The 17400-nt window shown below is 44.3% G+C and overlaps 3 protein-coding genes across 3 annotated transcripts; all 3 read left to right on the top strand.

Moving 5' to 3' along the window:
• The first annotated feature begins 337 nt into the window (after window positions 1–337).
• On the top strand, window positions 338–4774 carry LOC109529509 (kelch-like protein 10). Its single transcript, XM_019892913.1, has 5 exons — window positions 338–616; window positions 705–1185; window positions 2055–2666; window positions 3056–3205; window positions 3284–4774. The coding sequence occupies exons 1-5, from the start codon at window positions 465–467 to the stop codon at window positions 3641–3643; spliced, it is 1755 nt and encodes a 584-aa protein (XP_019748472.1). The 5' UTR covers window positions 338–464; the 3' UTR covers window positions 3644–4774.
• An 885-nt stretch (window positions 4775–5659) lies between these two features.
• On the top strand, window positions 5660–11772 carry LOC109529506 (kelch-like protein 10). The gene is made up of 5 exons (XM_019892909.1): window positions 5660–6003; window positions 7228–7711; window positions 9423–10034; window positions 10100–10249; window positions 11399–11772. The coding sequence occupies exons 1-5, from the start codon at window positions 5717–5719 to the stop codon at window positions 11756–11758; spliced, it is 1893 nt and encodes a 630-aa protein (XP_019748468.1). The 5' UTR covers window positions 5660–5716; the 3' UTR covers window positions 11759–11772.
• Window positions 11773–13039: 1267 nt separating this feature from the next.
• LOC109529511 (kelch-like protein 10) lies at window positions 13040–16559 on the top strand. The gene is made up of 5 exons (XM_019892917.1): window positions 13040–13261; window positions 13351–13834; window positions 14030–14641; window positions 15133–15282; window positions 15360–16559. Exons 1-5 carry the CDS (start codon window positions 13122–13124, stop codon window positions 15720–15722), a joined length of 1749 nt encoding a protein of 582 aa, XP_019748476.1. The 5' UTR covers window positions 13040–13121; the 3' UTR covers window positions 15723–16559.
• Window positions 16560–17400: the final 841 nt, after the last annotated feature.

The raw sequence follows: 17400 nt of genomic DNA, 5'->3' as shown, positions 1-17400 counted from the left end.
ACAGCAGAAAACCTGATTCTTTCCAGGTCTTCGAAGTCGCTCAGTGTTCGGACAGACCCTGTTGAAAAGCCTCCCCTGTGCTACTCCATTGAAGTTTACTCTGTCTACTGAGGATTTTGTTGAAGTGGTGACCACCAGAATTATTTTAACCCTGGCTCTAAACTCAACATAAGCAAGTGACAACATTAGAGATTAATATATCATTGGGAAAGTTTCATTACTCTTGAATCTTCGTCTCACCATCGGTAGAAACACAATCTTGGTTTAGAAAGTCCAAACCCACCATTGTTTTCTTTACAATTAAAGTACTGCAGGTTTTATGATGCGGATGATGTCACTGCCGATGTCGATGGTGGCTTTTTGACTCAGAATGCCACCATGATGTTATTATGGAGGTCCTTCTAGACTCCTGCTGCGATTGAGCAGAAGCCGAAGCTGTTACAAGAAATGGCAATGTATTCAAGATGAGTAGCAATGGTGCATTTTCATACAAGTCTGGCTCTGTGTACAATGAACTGCGTCTGAGAAGAAAACTTATTGATGCTGTCATCGTAGTTGACAAAGTTGAGTTTCACATCCACAAGATAGTCCTTTGCAACAGCAGCCTGTACTTTTTGTGAGTTGATCTATGGTCAGAGAATGCAATACAATGAGTCCCCCAAATTGAAAACATGTTGAATATAATCTCTGTTTCTGATATTTAGAGAACTTTTCCAGCGTCACTCAACCCCAGACCAGAAGTTCTATGTCATACAGGGTCTGACGCCAACCTTAATGCAACTTCTCATTGACTTTGTATACACTGGCTCTATGTCTGTGTCAGAGGAGAATGTCACGGACTTGTTGATAGCAGCTGATAAGTTCACTATAACAGGCATCATTCAGACCTGTTCTACATTTCTAACAGAGCAACTCTGCCCAGAGAATTGCATCAGCATCTGGCAGCTCAGTAAAAATTGCAACACCCCAGAACTGCAGCTCAATGCCTACCACTATGTCCTGTACCACTTTGAGGCTGTCGCAAGCTCAAATGAATTGCAGCAACTCTCCATGCAGGAGTTCTGTAACCTCCTGGACAGAGATGACCTGATCGTAAAGGAGAATACTGTTTACGATGCCATCCTTCACTGGATCGCACATGCTCCTGTGGAGCGAGGCAAAAACATGCAATCGCTTCTGGCCAAAGTAAGTCAACATCCACATCCGGTCTAGAACTGCAACACAAAAGAGGTGCTTTAGCACACCTGTCGCCAACCACCTGGCCATGGTGGGTGCATTTAGTAAGAGCTGCAGAGAAACTGCAGAAAAAAATATTTGATCATCACAGTTTGAAAGAGGTTTTACATTGAAAATTAGGGCTGTTTCCCTTTCAAACTGATCTGCCCTTGAACTAAGCAGTGGCAAAATCTCACCTCCACATTCCGAATCAAAACAAGCGCAATCTGTTCTAAGCTGACCCTGACATGGAGCCAACAACTGTGATTTACAGCATTTGCTTAGTAGTCATAGTGTTATTGGCAGTGTTAGGTGAATCGGTTTCAGGGGTTCAACGGAGCCTCTGCCATGGAGGTTAAGATACACCCGACTCAACATGTCAATTAGTTATGACACGCCTGGTTGGCCATCACTGGCTGCAGATGATCACATCACATTACATTGCTTGTCCAATCAGTACTTCGGGAAATTTAGGTCGCTCAGACGTCAACGTGTGACTGTAGTGATAGTACGTCAACTATGTCGAGCAAAAAAAAAACAAACAAAAAAAAAAAAACCTAAGTGGTCGGACGAATATGTACCACATGGATTCACATGCATCACGGAACGTGATGGGACTCAGCATCCTATTTGCATCATTTGTCATGCCAAGTTGAGCAACTCTGGTCTCGCATCAGCAAAACTGAAGGAACACTTCTTAAATTTTTATTTTTCAGGAATGAAGGGTTCGATGAATGAGCATATGAACTGGTTGGGTTCAGTATCTCTAATAAGGTTAAGAACCACTGTTCTAAACATTCACACAGTAATATGTTTATTTACTTCCTTTTGCCCTGTAGGTCCGTCTAGCTCTGACTAGTCAGGAGTTCATCACCATCAACGTGCTGACCAATCAACTCGTGCAGAGTAGCACAAAATGCCTGGAGATGGTCATATTTGCCACTCGAGTGATGCAATACATGAAAACCAAATCCGTGTTTGGGTATTCCAACCTGGTGGCCCGACCTCGCCTGCCTTCTGCCATCCTTTTGGCAATAGGTGGCTGGAGCGATGCCAATCCGACGCACCTTATCGAGGCGTACGATGTGCAAGCTGATTGTTGGGAATATTTGGTGGAACACATGCAACAGCCCCGAGCGTACTGCGGTGCCGTCTTTCTCAATGACTCCATCTACTGCGTGGGAGGATTTGACGGGGCAGAACACTACAATACCGTCAGCCGGTTTGACCTGAAAACGCACACCTGGCAGGAGGTGGCGCCCATGCACTCTCGTCGATGCTACGTGAGTGTGACAGTTCTAAAGGGCTCCATCTATGCAGTAGGAGGTTATGACGGACGATTACGACTCAAGACAGCAGAGTGCTACACGCCTGAGACCAACCAATGGACTCTTATTGCCAGCATGCATGAACACAGGAGCAATGCCAGCTGCACAACCCTCAATGACAAGGTAGGCAGAGATTAGCAATGTCTGCTGTTCTCAAACTGGGGTGCCCAGGGAGGTCCCCTGTGAGGCAGAGGTTCTGGCTCCATAAAATTTGTAATAAATTGTATAATATATAAACACATTTTAATATTCATATTTTAAAAAATATGGATATTTCAGGTTTCAGGTGAAATTTCTGAAGCTAAAATTATGGTGGCATAGCAATATTTTATATTAACAAAAACAGTGGATGAAACCAGAGCATATGTTACCTGTTGTTGTATGTATGAGGGCTCCTTGGAAATTAAAAAACAAAAAAACCCCAAACTAATCCTTCCCTGTAAAGAATCCTGGACTCAAAAGGTTTGCTCACCTCTGCTTTAATTCATCCATAATCTCCCCTTTGGTTTCAGGTGTATATTTGTGGAGGTTTTAATGGAAATGAGTTCTTGCGAACAGCAGAATATTACAACCCAGAGACCAACGATTGGACACTGATGGCCCCCATGAACAGCCGTCGTAGTGGCATCGGAGTCATTGGCTATGCTGACCATGTTTATGCAGTAAGTGTAGCTTCTCGAATCTTAGCTTCTCCCTTCTATTTTGAAACCATTTCAAATTCTTGCCTTTCCCTTGTGAAGGTCGGCGGATATGATGGTGACGACCGCCTGGCTAGCGCCGAGGCCTACAACTCACAAACCAACAATTGGATCTTGATGCCCTCCATGCAATGCCCCCGAAGCAACTTTGGCATCGAAGTGGTGGAGGATCGCCTCTTTGTAGTCGGTGGTTATAGTGGAGTCTCCACCACCAAGCAAGTGGAGTACTATGACCTCACCACTGGTCTGTGGTCTCCGGCCAGCGACATGAGGATCTCACGAAACGCCTTGACTTGCTGTGTGATGTCCGGATTTCACAATGTGACTCACTACGCAATGCAGCGGAACATGTTACCCGTGCTCCCCTTGGAGAATGATTTGGAAATGGAGGATGATTTCTAGAACCTGGAGAGATGCCAACCTCGGCAAGTTTGATAGAAACCAGAAAAAAATAAAATTGAAAATATCTGCAATTTTTGATATACATTGTATTTTGATTTGCTTCACACTTGCTATCTTTTTTTTTTGTTTTCGCTAATCTTATTTTTGAAGTTCTATCAGATAATGGACAATGTCAGGGATAGGGGTAGATGAGCGATCGTCCTCCGCAGAAGACTTACATTTCTGTCCAATCTTTTGCACGCCAATCATCATGTCTCCCATGATAGGCTGCTGTCGATTTATCTGCATTGGTCATCGTTCGAGAAACATGTTAGAAGGAAAATTAGAATGTTATCTAATTATGTGATGACATTGAATCTTGACTTGGTAGACTTGACTATTCCTGCTAACATGGGGCGAAATAGATAGGACATTAGGCCTGTGGTGATCTAAACATCGTCAGAAGCACTGACCTCCATGTACACCCTAGATTCTGTTTCATGAAATTTATTCTCAAGTCTGTTTTGTTCATTTTGTAGCGCTTCCCATGCTGTTTAGTTGGTAAGAGCAAAACTGTTTGATGAGCAAAACATATCTCCAGTGATCTGGACACAATACATTGAATAATCTGCATGTCTGAAAGTATGATATATTTTATTTAAATGTGTTTTTCCATGCTATTCAATGACAGGTGTCAAACTCAGGTCGTTGAAGGCCAGATTCCTGCACATTTTAGATGTTATGCTCTCCAACACAACTAATTCAAATGATCAGCTAATCATCAAGCTCTGCAGGAGCTCAATAATGATTCTGAAAATTTGAATCAGGTGTGTTTGAGGAAGGAAATTAGTCTCTGAGATAATCATTGATTTTGAACTGCTCCAGAATAGCTGTAGTAATGCATTTTTGTATAGTATTCAAGGTTCCTACAATTGCAATGTGATAGTGGTGTTAAGAGTTGGATATTGTATCGGGTAAAACCCTACTGAAGGTAAAGCTACCAAATAAAAGGCCAACCATTGCTGGAATGGTCACAAGTCAATCACAGGGCAGAGACATGCGCCAATATTTATACCATCGTTGATTCCAATAACACACGGATGATCATGTTTGTGGAACTGTACAGCCTTTATAAAAATACTGCATGAAGAATCCATGATCTCCATTATTTGTTGATAGAGCTACAAGAAAAGCCTAAATGAGTCTCTGTGACGTCTCTTGTGTTATGAGGGTAGGAGTCCAATCCCAACAATGGGTTTGGACTCCAAACTACTAAAGTTCTTGTTTGGAAGTCTGGTGGACTGGTCTGGATTTGGAGTTCGTCTTGTGATTCATTTGCAGTGTTAAGTCCATGCGGACAAAGACAGACCCCTGGTCCGCAAGCCATCTGACATCTTTGGGATAAACCCTTGGAGACCCTCCCTGCTTCAACATCACCAATATCTGAAGGATCAGGGACCAGACTCTGAACTGATTATAGAAGATGTGAACTGTTTCACAAGTAAATTTTTCTATGATACCCTGTAGGTGTATTGTGTCAGTGGCATATTCAAATGTAGCTGGACTACCAGTGGTCAATAAATCCATCCATCCCTTTTGTGAACCGCTTTATCCAGACAAGGGTCGCGGGGCGTGCTGGAGCCTATCCCAGCTGTCTTCGGGCATTAGGCGGGGGACACCCTGAACCGGTTGCCAGCCAATCGCAGAGCACACATAGACAAACAACCATCCACGCTCACACTCACGCCTAAGGACAATTTAGAGTGTTCAATCAGCCTGTCGTGCGTGTTTTTGGAATGTGGGAGGAAACCGAAGTACCCGGAGAAAACCAACGCAGGCATGGGAAGAACATGCAAACCCCACACAGGAAGGCCAGAGCTGGAATCAAACCCAGTACCTCTGCACTGTGAGGTCGATGCGCTAACCACTTGACTACCGCCCTGGTCAATAAATGTGAAACAAATTCAATGTGTAAAATGGAGGAAAGATGATGTATTTCTTGAGAGTAAAGTAGCGGTGCTTTGATGACGCGGATGATGTCGCCGCTGACGGCGACCATGGCTTTTGACACAGAATGCCACCCACCATGATGTAATGCCAGAACCCCCTCAATCCTACCACCCCTCTTACATGCCTGCCCCCTCCTCAGGTCACCCACTGACTTATGTTAATTCTGCTGAGACTGGTCTACAGATGCCAAAAGTGTTAAGAAATGGCAACGAATTCAAGATGAGTTATGATGGTAAAATTCCATACAAATCTGGCTCTGTGTACAATGAACTGCGACTGACCGGAGGACTTAGTGATGCGGTGCTCAAGGTTCACAATGATGAGTTTCTTATCCACAAGATCATCCTATGCAACTGCAGCCCATATTTTGAGTAAGTAGATCTATTTTTAATTGCTTGCATTCAGAAATGGTTAAAGTACTCTGTCCTGATTTAGAAGTACAGAAATGACTCGTGTAAGTAGAGGTGTCAAATTACCGCGTTAATTGCAGTCGTATTTCGCGCATTATGTTTTTTAATTGTGTTAATCTAAATTTTAATCTCTAACTTTTTTGTTTCTGTAGGTGGGTTGCCTTTTTATAATGTCCCTTTTTAAGTGTTGGCTTCCTGTGTTCGAGTTGTTGAGGGCGGGGAAACAAAGGCCAGTCGGTTCACAGCCTGAAGCGGACATTGATTGGCTGTCATTATGTTTTGGCTTGTTTAGCATAAACTGATAGGCTCCCATTGGAGTTGGGCGGGCCAGCAATGGTGAGGAGAGGAAAGGAGAGGTGAAAATAGAGGCGCATGTGAGAGTTCTCGGCCCAATGAATGGAAAATTTACATTCCAAAAATCGCCCCGATGGCACTATTGATAAAGGTAGTGTTGTGCCGAATTTGTAAGGAGTTTGCTTACCACCGAAGCAGCTCAAGTTTAGCCTACCATATCAATGCAAAGCACCCAGTCGCGAGTGCAGCCACAGCTAACATTAGCACCGAAAACAAAAATATAGCGAGCCATAGCAAAGCTCTTCACCAAACTAAACTCGAGGAGAACACCCCGCGTATGAGGCATGAAGTCAGCATAGCTGCTGTGTCCTCTGTAGCCTCTAGAAGTGATTTTTGTTTATTTCAACACTTTTGGGAAAAAAGGTTTTTTTATTCTATTCTTACATTTATTATCCCCTCAAAATAATCCGGCACACTGCCATTGATGTCTTAGCTGATGGAAACAAATGTGAATCCTCCCCCGAGGTGAAAATAGTGAAAAATGGGTGGAGTGGGTCGTCTACCCGACACAATATGAGCTCAACATTTGGTAGATACCATTAGTCCCGAAGATCTCAATCAATCAATGAACATCTCTACTAAGATTGACTTTACAATCTTAACGTTGTGTTGTCCACCATGGATGGAGATTGAAAAAAGTAAGAGTCCATTTTTGACTGAGGAGCATAAAATACAGATATCGGTTTTCAAATGTTGGGAGTAAAAGTACAAAGTCAATTCTTTGTTTCTTCCCATCACTGTTTGTATTAAAGAAAAAATAGATACCGGTAGTACTGTTAACTTGGCTGCTAAATGTTGGTTCACTGCCTGTGTTTCTATTCTGGTCTTCAGGGCCCTCTTTCTTCGATGGTCCACCCCAGACCAGAGGGTCTATGTCATACAAGGTGTTACACCTCACATCATGCAGCTCTTCATCGAGTTCGCGTACACCAACTTCGTGTTGGTGACAGAGGACAACGTCAAGGACTTGCTGATTGCTGCTGATAAATTCGTGATGACAACCATTGTCCAATCCTGCTGCGTATTCCTGGCAGAGCAGCTTTGTCCCGAAAACTGCATCGGCATCTGGCAGTTCACCAAAAACTGCCACACGCCGGAGCTGCAGATTAGTGCCTATCAGTACATTCTTTACCACTTTGAGGACGTTGCAGCCTCTGAGGAACTGCCACAATTTACTATGCAGGAATTCTGCGACATTCTGGACAGGGACGATCTGATTGTGAAGAAGGAGAACACGGTTTATGAGGCCATCCTGCAGTGGATTGCACACGCGCCGAGGGAGCGAGGCAGGAACCTGGCCGTGCTCCTAGCGAAAGTAAGTCAACCTGGGAAGTTGTTGAGGGGCCTAGAAGTATTTCTGCATCAATTGTCTTTGTACATTTTCAGTCATGCAGGTCATGACAAAGTCCTTAAAAGTCCAATCGAACTGAACTCTTCTTGTTGAAGACATGTCTAAATCAAAAAGGCCTCGTTCAATTACAAATTTTAGGTTGAGAGTTTCCCTGAGGGTTGTTGTTGCTGGTGTATGACTGTTTTGTATAACAATCAGGCATTGACCTGTCTGGTGACAAAATGCTATGTTAGTGGCCACTTAACACGTGGGGTGAGACAATCTTTGAGGAAGGGATGTCTGAACATTGCCGTAACCGCAGTTGTCTTTGGCCAGAATTTCAAAACATTGCTGTAGCTCCAGTTGTCTGGCCTGAATTGTGGTTTAAAAGAGGCATGAAACAAGTAATCTGTCTCTAACTACAAAAGCACTCACTTATGCTCTGCTGACAACAATATCCTGACATTTCTCCCCCCACCCAAATTGTCTCACTTCATAGGAAAAGTGACCATGACTGAGTCACTTTTCCACCAGCCGGTGAAACTCATTTCACCAGCCAAACTACATCAACGTGACCATCCCACCATACACATAAATCGAGAGTCCCTCCACACCCAAAATTTAAAAGTGAAGAAGCATTTCAGATTTAAGGTGAAAGTTTTCAACAACCCAAAAATTCAACTTTTTTGCATTACTGGATCAATAATCCCCAACCAAGATTGCATTATTGCTTTTAAATTGTCAGTTTTAAGACATTGGCACTGAAAACTAAAGATGATTCAAATGCATTTTTCATTCATTTTTATTCTGTTCAACAAAAGTAGAACAATACAAAGAATTGCAGTGAATGACTAAAAAATGACCTAAGGAATAATAAACACCTGAAAATGTTCATCATTTTTACATTATCATCCTACATGCAGTGTTAAAATCATTGCTATTTGCAAATGTGCATGATCAATGGCTAACACGATTGCTGCTTTCGTCTGGTGGCGTAACAGCCATTTAGTAGCAGCTAAACTGCTAATGTTTATGTGGGCAGGCTGTGAAAACTCCCCTCACATTTTCACTTCATCACTTGGGTTCTGCTTGTTGAAATGATTCAGCAGGTTTGTTGTATTGCATAGTTTTTGACTACATACCTTGCACAACGGCTTCATTTACTCTACGTCACTCTGGAGATAACTGCCAGACAAGCTTTGGTAAGGAACTCTGGTCAAAATAGGCTGATTTCCAGAAGATTATGTCAAGTCATGCCTGCCCATCAACTATGCATTTAGCTGCATGTTCGGTCATTCTGACGATTACTTTATGTATACTGCTTGCTTCTTTCATTCATTGTTAATTTCAACTTGCTAACTGAAGTTAGAAGGAAAAGCTGGACTCATTTCCCCATTTCTGATTGAGTATGAGCACAGCTCACAGCTAATCACATACCATGATTGTCAATCATAATCACCCAGCCCTACTAATATTGCCCCTCGGAAGGCACTCAACGGGGTTGGGTGTTTGGCGCACATGCGGCGCTTTTTTGGGGGGCCTGTCACACTGCATCCTGGTACCAAATGGATGAGGGACTGAGGACCACTGATCGAGCAAGTACAACTATGGCTCAGCAGTGTTCAATGAGGTCTGATGCCTATTGGGACAAAACGGGTCCCTTAATATCTTAAATATCAGTCTGTCTACTGTGTAGGTCCGCCTGGCTCTGACCAGTGAGGAGTACATCACTATGAACGTGTTATCCAATCAGCTGGTGCAGAGTAACAACAAGTGCTTGGACATGGTTGACTTCGCCACCCGAGTGATCCACCACATGGTGGCAAACTCCGTGTCTGCATACTGCAACCTGGTGGCCCGTCCCCGTCTGCCTTCCGGCATCCTTCTGGCGATCGGCGGCTGGAGTGGTGCCAACCCAACGCAGTGCATTGAGGCATATGACGTGCATGCCAACCGCTGGGTCAGTTTTATCGAGGACATAGAGCAACCGCGGGCATACTGCGGTGCCGCCTTTCTCAATGACGCCGTCTACTGCCTTGGGGGTTTTGACGGCGCGGAACATTACAACACCGTCAGCCGCTTTGACCTGAACGCACGTACCTGGCAGGAAGTTGCGCCCATGCACTCCCGTCGATGCTACGTGAGTGTCACGGTGCTAAATGGGTGCATCTACGCACTAGGTGGCTCTGACGGACGGGTGAGACTAAAGACGGCTGAGTACTACACGCCTGAGACTAACCAGTGGACTCTGATCGCCAGCATGCATGAATTGAGGAGTGACGCCAGCTGCACCACCCTCAATGACAAGGTAGGTGCCATTAATGTTGTCATGCAGGCTTACTTGCATTCATGAGACCATCCCTTTGTTTCCAGATTTACATTTGCGGTGGTTTTAATGGAAACGAGCCTTTGCAAACGGCAGAATATTACAGTCCTGACACTAACGAGTGGACCATGATGACCCCGATGAGCAGCCGTCGTAGTGGCATCGGAGTCATTGGGTTTGCTGACCACGTTTATGCAGTAAGAGAAGCATAACACAATGATTGACAATGACAATGATTTAAAGTACTTTTTAAAAAAAAAAATCCTTAGATACTTTAGCTTGGGCAACTATTTTGAATATCGAGAATTTCCAACCGTTAGGGAGACCTTGGACAGGCTGGAAAGTCTCATGGTTAATCAGGAAACATTTTGGCATCAGCGTGGTGTAACTGGGGGAGATTGTCAGAGAAAAGGAAGTCTGAAATAAGGGTCTAGCTCCTTGATTCAACTTTTGCAGAAAAGCAGTTTTTTCAGTCGATGTTATCCTGGCGGCTTCCCCAGGCTATGACCTTCAGCGAAAGTGAAGATCCAGTTACAAGGCCATTGTTCTTGGGGTAAATTTAGTCGACTGTATGAAGTCATTCCTCGGGTGGAGCAGTTAACATATATCGGTTGTCATGTTGATGAGTCGTCCAAGGCTGAATAATTTGTATGTATGTTACTATCTGTGGTTATAGTTCTGAGGTTTCGCTGGTAACCAAAAGAACAAGGTTGCCAGTACAAGAGGAATTTATTCAGATAAGGTGTCCTGGCTAACCCTGAGAGGTATGGTAAGATATCTGGTCATCAGAGAGAAACTCAGTGAGTAGTTGTTCCTCTACATCCAGAGATGGCGAGGGCATCAATTTGGATCCGGAGCATGCCCACACGGCGGTGGACCTTAGGGCAGATTTAGGACACACTGGAGGGACTGTGGCCTCAGAACAAGTGTCTCAGTGTCCAAGGACTAGGAGAGGTGGCCAGAGACAAGGCATTTTCTGCATCTGCCTTAGCTTCACACAGACTCGGATGAGTGGAAGAAAAAGGATGGATGGAAAATAGTTATAATTGTATTTTTTTCCCCAAATGTCGAATGTAGAGTGTTTTCTTGTAACCTCAAAATCTAATTTGAAAACTTACTTGAGAGAAGGAGAAAGACTTGATGGCAAGGCTGGCAACCTCACACCATAAGAAAAATAGTACAGAAACCATACCTGAATTCACAACCCTTGTTTCCCAACCCAGGCATGGAATAATAATTTAAAACCCTAACTTGAAACCATGACCTTGCCTTCAGCGTTACAGATGCCACATCTGTTCACATATTACATAGTGTTGTCTGTTAATGATAGTTGTGCTTCCCCCAAGGTTGGCGGCTATGACGGTCAAACTCGTCTGACCAGCGCCGAGGCTTACAACCCACAGACCAACAACTGGATCATCCTGGCCCCCATGGACTGCCCCCGGAGCAACTTTGGCATTGAAGTCATAGAGGACCGCCTCTTTGTTGCCGGGGGGTTCAATGGGGTCTCCACCACCAAGCTGGTAGAGTACTACGACCTCACCACAGGTCTGTGGTCTCCAGCGTGCGACATGCTGATGTCACGAAGTGCTTTGACTTGCTGCGTGATGTCGGGATTCTACAACATGGCACACTACGCCATGCTCCGGAATGATCTACCGCTGCTATTTCTGGAGGATGACATGGACACGGAGGAGGATGTCTAGACACTGGAAAAAAACTGAAATAAACTGAAAATGAATGATAGAAAAACCCTGAAATAAACTGATAAATGACCCTGAAATAAATTGGAAAAAATATCTAAATGGCTAAAAATGAGAGTGATGAAAAAGGAAAGAACAATAACAAAGGTGATAATGATTGCATTTAATTATATGTTTTCTATTTTATTTGTCTTTTTATTGAGAATCAGGTGTTTGGTGCAGTTTGCCATCCACCGGTCAATAAAGATTTTTGTAATGAAATCACTTCAGACCATCTTTGGCTTGAACCCCTAATCATTGTTTGAAACCCTAACAAAGGGTTTGAATCCATCTTTTAAAAGCCATCTTTGAAACACCCTTGATAATTACATGAACCTCAGAACCTTAACCCTTGTTTAAAAGCACAACCTTGCATGAAGCACTCCCAAACAAAGCCTAGAACTATCCCTAAACTAGATGTGAAATCCTAATTTGAAAAGCACTAAACCTTCGAAACCCCAACAAACTTGAAACACTAATCTTGGTTTGAGACCTAACACAGGCTTGAAACCTGACTTTGAATTCCAGACACCTGTTTGAATTTTAGTGACACTTGAAACATTTATTTGATACCCTAACTTGGAACCCAAACTCTAATTTGAGCCCTAACCGTTGTTTTAATTGTCTAATCCATACCTACATTTTTTTTAAAACCCTAACCACAGCTTCAAACACAAATTCTGAACCCTTACAGAGATTTTAAATCCTAATTTGAAACTTACTGGAAAGCCAAACTACCTTGAAACCCTGATCTTTGTTTGAATCCCCAACACTCGTTTTGAAACTCAAAACCCACTTTAAAGCGGCTTGAAACGCTAATTTGAAGGTCGAACTTGAAACCCAAAAACTAATTTGAACTTTATCTCACTTTATCTCAAACCTTAATTATTGCTGAAAACCTTACCCGGTCTTGAAACCCGAATTTGACAACACAATCAAAACCCTAACTCTCATCAGAAACCCGACTATGAAATTCTTATCCCCCTTCAGAAAACACCTGAGACTGTTCACTAGAATTGAGAGAATAAAACAAATTTAATGATATATTGTGATAAGTAGAAATTATCTCCAACCCCCAGTGAGGGCCAATGAATATTTAGTCAAAATGCGGACAAAAGTATGATGTGATGAGTTTCCTTAATTGAAAGCATTGGGACTTTGATGATGCGGATGAGGTCGCCACCGTGGTCATCGTTGTCTTTTGACACAGAATCCCACCATGATGCTATCTCCCATTACCAGCACCGCCCCACCTCCCAAATGACCCCTCCCCCCATTTCCCCGGGGCCGACGCCCAGCCGCACTATGAAGACAGTGCAACACCTTCATGATGAGTTCAGATGGTCCGTTGGCGTGTGGCCAACTGCAGCATCTCACCAAAGGCCTAAGCGACGCCATCATTGCGGTGGACAACACTGAGTTCCACATCCATAAGATCATCCTGTGCAACTGCAGCCCCTACTTCGGGTGAGTTGGGGGGAAATGTCCACGGATAAAGATGATGGACCTTTTCATTTCAAGTTGACCTTGTGTGTGTGTGTCTCCTGGTTGTTCAGAGCCCTCTTTCTACGCTGGTCCAACCCAGACCAGAGGGTGTATGTCATACGTGGTCTGGCGGCCCACTTAATGCGGCTCATTGTTGATTTTGCATACACCGGCACTGTGTCGGTGACGGAGGACAATGTGAAGGAGTTGTTGATCGCGGCCGATGAGTTCAATATGATTGCCATTGTTCAAACCTGCTGCACGTTTCTAACAGAGCAGCTCAGGCCGGAGAACTGCGTGGGCATCTGGCAGTTCACCAGGAACTATTACGTTCCCCAGTTGCAGCTTGAGGCCTACCAGTACATCCTCTACCACTTTGAGGACGTGGCTGCCTCGCACGAGCTCCGCTGGCTCTCTGTGCAGGACTTGTGCGACATCCTAGACCGCGATGACCTGATCGTGAAGAAGGAGAACACGGTGTTCCAGGCCGTCCTGCACTGGATTGCGCATGCACCCCGTGAGCGAGGCAGGAACCTGGCTGTGCTGCTAGCGCGGGTGAGTAAAAAAAGCTCACTGATTTGTATCAGGTGCACCTTTTGTCTCTCTACTAGCACAAAGAATTTAAGCACTTTACTTCAGGTTCAGGGTTTGAATACCGATGGCTTTGGACCCCAAATTTAAACTCTAACCCTGTCAAGAAACCCCACTTTTAAACCCCAACCATCTCCTTGGCCTCTGTCCAATGTGCAGGTCCGTCTGGCTCTGACAAGTGAGGAGTTCATCTCGGTCAACGTGCTGACCAATCAGATGGTACAGAACAACAGCAAGTGTCTGGACATGGTAGGTTTCGCCACTCGAGTGATCCGTCACATGAAAGCCAACTCCGTGTCTGGATTCTGCAACCTGGTCGCTCGTCCCCGCCTGCCTTCCGCCATCCTTCTGGCGATAGGCGGATGGAGTGGAGTTAACCCGACGCAGTGCATCGAGGCATATGACATCCACGCTAACAGTTGGGTCAGCCTTTTGGACAATATGGACCAACCGCGGGCGTACTGCGGTGCCGCCTTTCTCAACAATGCCATCTATTGTTTGGGCGGCTTTGATGGCACAGAATACTACAACACTGTCAGCCGCTTTGACCTGAACACTCGTACCTGGCATAAAGTGGCGCCCATGCACTTCCGCCGCTGCTATGTGAGCGTCACAGTGCTAAATGGATGCATTTACGCAATAGGAGGCCACGATGGACGTGTAAGACTTGAGACGGCTGAGTACTACACACCTGAAACCAACCAGTGGACTCTTATTGCCAGTATGCAAGAACAGAGGAGCGATGCTAGCTGTACCACCCTCAATGACAAGGTTGGTAATCCAACCCTAACCAGAAGAGGCAGGAATTCTGTTTTGGTTCTAAACAACCATTTGGGGAGGGGTCGGGGTTCTACTAGTTTTGGTCATGGCTTGTTGAATCATTGTATTGAGATTTGATGAATAATCACAGGAACTGTTATAAAATTCAGCCACCTAAGCCAATTATTACAGGAATATGAAATTCAACGGCGGCGACTATCTTGAGTAGACCGACAAAGAGTCAAGAAGCCATGCAGGAAAACGCAAGACAAGTCTGGGTATAAAGTACCTATTTTAGGGTCATCTATAGGGGTTCCTCACCAGCAAACTACCCAAAGATTTAGGTTGATTGCCACCAGATTTGAACTACTTATATTAGTCCAATGAGTGATGCTCTTTTGCCCAGAATTGGAGTGTGAGCAGTTGGTGGCGAAAAAGTTGGGATACTTCTGTCTGTCATTGATTTTTACTTCAGTTCACTAATAATCACCATTCGGTTTCAGGTTTACATTTGCGGTGGTTTTAATGGAAATGAGTCACTGCAAACGGCAGAATATTACAGCCCAGAGACCAACCAGTGGATGGCCACGGCCCCCATGAGCTGCCGCCGCAGTGGCATTGGGGTCATCGGGCATGGCAGCCTTGTGTACGCAGTAAGTGTAGGGCTGACACCAGCAATCAAGGAATTTGATTAGGAAATGAAGTTTTAATCTTGCTTTTATTCCTGAAGGTTGGAGGCTATGACGGCGATGACCGCCTGGCTAGTGCTGAGGCCTACGACCCTCAGACAGACACCTGGATCATGCTGCCACCCATGCAGTGCCCCAGGAGCAACTTTGGCATTGAAGTGGTGGAGGACTGTCTCTTTGTGGCTGGTGGCTACAACGGTGTCTCCACCACCAACCTGGTGGAGTACTACGATCTGAAACTTGGCACGTGGTCTGCGGCCAATGATATGCGGATCTCTCGAAGCGCTCTGAGCTGCTGTGTAATGTCCGGGTTGCCCAACATTGCCCAGTATACGATGCTTCGTAATGACCTGCCTTTGCTCTTCTTGGAGGATGATACAGTTGATATGGAAGATGAAGTCTAAAAAAAACTTGCAGTGACTTTGTGCTAACAAATGACTGAAATAATACTCACACGCTGATAGTTTTCCCTGGAGTGTAAGTAACTATTTTGACAAGAAAGATGATTCTAATAATTTACTGAAATAAATTATGATAGAATTTTGTTAACAATGGGCATGAGACTGGATGGACAGCTGGATTACCAAAAGATTAGTCTTTGGGAAATGTCAGTCAAGTACTTCAAGGTACAACCAGAGCAGCCGCTCCCTTTTCACAGAGTACCCACAGTGTGCAGGGCGCCGTCATGCGCGGGAGGGGGGGTCAACATCAAGTGCGTGTCATGCGTGAATATGTTGGGGAAATAATGGAATACATGTACCGCCGTTATGTATTCAGAATACAAAAAGATGTAACTATTCTGTTACAGTTACAGATATAATCAGAATACAGGTATATTCATTAAAAATGTGGATGATTTTGCAGGATTACATTTTGCATGCAAGGAGGGAGAGGGCAAAATTAACTTCCCTTTTCTACACTAATAATGTGGAAAGGTTTGAACAACTCTACTTTCCCTCACCAGAAGAAGCTATCGATCTCAGCAGCAAGGTGCACGTTAGTTAGCATATCTCCCTCACATTTATTTTGTTTTGGATTTGGATTAGGGGTGCGAAAGCTTCCTCCAGCATTCCAAAACAATGCACATCAATCAGCCCTAAGAAAAGACCAGACAATTAAATAGTTTTTTTTTTGTTTTTTTTTTTTTTAAACATTTGTTATTGAGGTAATCTGAATGTAATTTTCCTCAGTTGCTTTGGTACATTTCTCAGATCATAATTGAAATTTACAATACAGCATGTATTTTCCCGAAACCAATGGTACAAAAAGCAAAACAAGGTTCCCCTGCAAAAGCCATTTTCTTCTGGAAAATATTTCGTAAACCGCTCAAAACTAAATATTTGTGTCACTGCACGTCAGTGGTGGTCGACTGGTTAGCATGTCTGCCTCACAGTGCAGAAGTGCAGGGTTCGATTCCGGCTCCGACCTTCCTGTGTGGGGTTTGCATGCTTTCCTCGTCCCTGTGTGGGTTTTCTCCGGGTACTCTGGTTTCCTCCCATTCCAAAACCATGCGTGGCAGGTTAATGAAGCACTCTAAATTGTCCCTAAGTGTGATTGTGTGTGTGAATGGTTGTTGCTGAAGCTGCTAATGGCATGGTTGTTGATTGGCTGGCAACCAGTTCAGGGTGTACCCCGACTCCTGCCCGAAGACAGCTGGGATAGGCTCCAGCCCGCCCCACGACCCTTGTGAGGATAAGCGGATCAGAAAATGGATGGATGGATGGATAAACATAAGCAATCGATAATGTCAAAAACAGCAGAAAATTGTACGTGAACCTTTGCTTGGATGTGGCAAAGCATTAGCAACTTGTTCCAAGAAATGAGAAACTGCTTTTTTGATTTGAACAAGTGACAATGTTGTGAACATTTGTAGTTTTTAGAAATTCAATTCTGATCTGTAATCTCAATTCTGAAAATGTACCAAAGCCGTCAGCATAAACACCCCATACCTCTATCACCCAAAAATTTGGGGCCTTGAAAAACGGTAATATTAAGGTGTGTTGGGGGACACGGTCTGCCTTTTCACCTTAGGACACCCAAAGGGCTAGCAGTGGCCCCCGGCTATGACTATGATGAGTTTGG

Source organism: Hippocampus comes, unplaced genomic scaffold (assembly GCF_001891065.2).
Source record: "Hippocampus comes isolate QL1 unplaced genomic scaffold, H_comes_QL1_v1.1 scaffold255, whole genome shotgun sequence".
In the NCBI taxonomy this organism is placed as follows: Eukaryota; Metazoa; Chordata; class Actinopteri; order Syngnathiformes; family Syngnathidae; genus Hippocampus; species Hippocampus comes.
The sequence above is the reverse complement of the archived record's forward strand: the minus strand, read 5'-3'. Positions and strand labels throughout refer to the sequence as shown.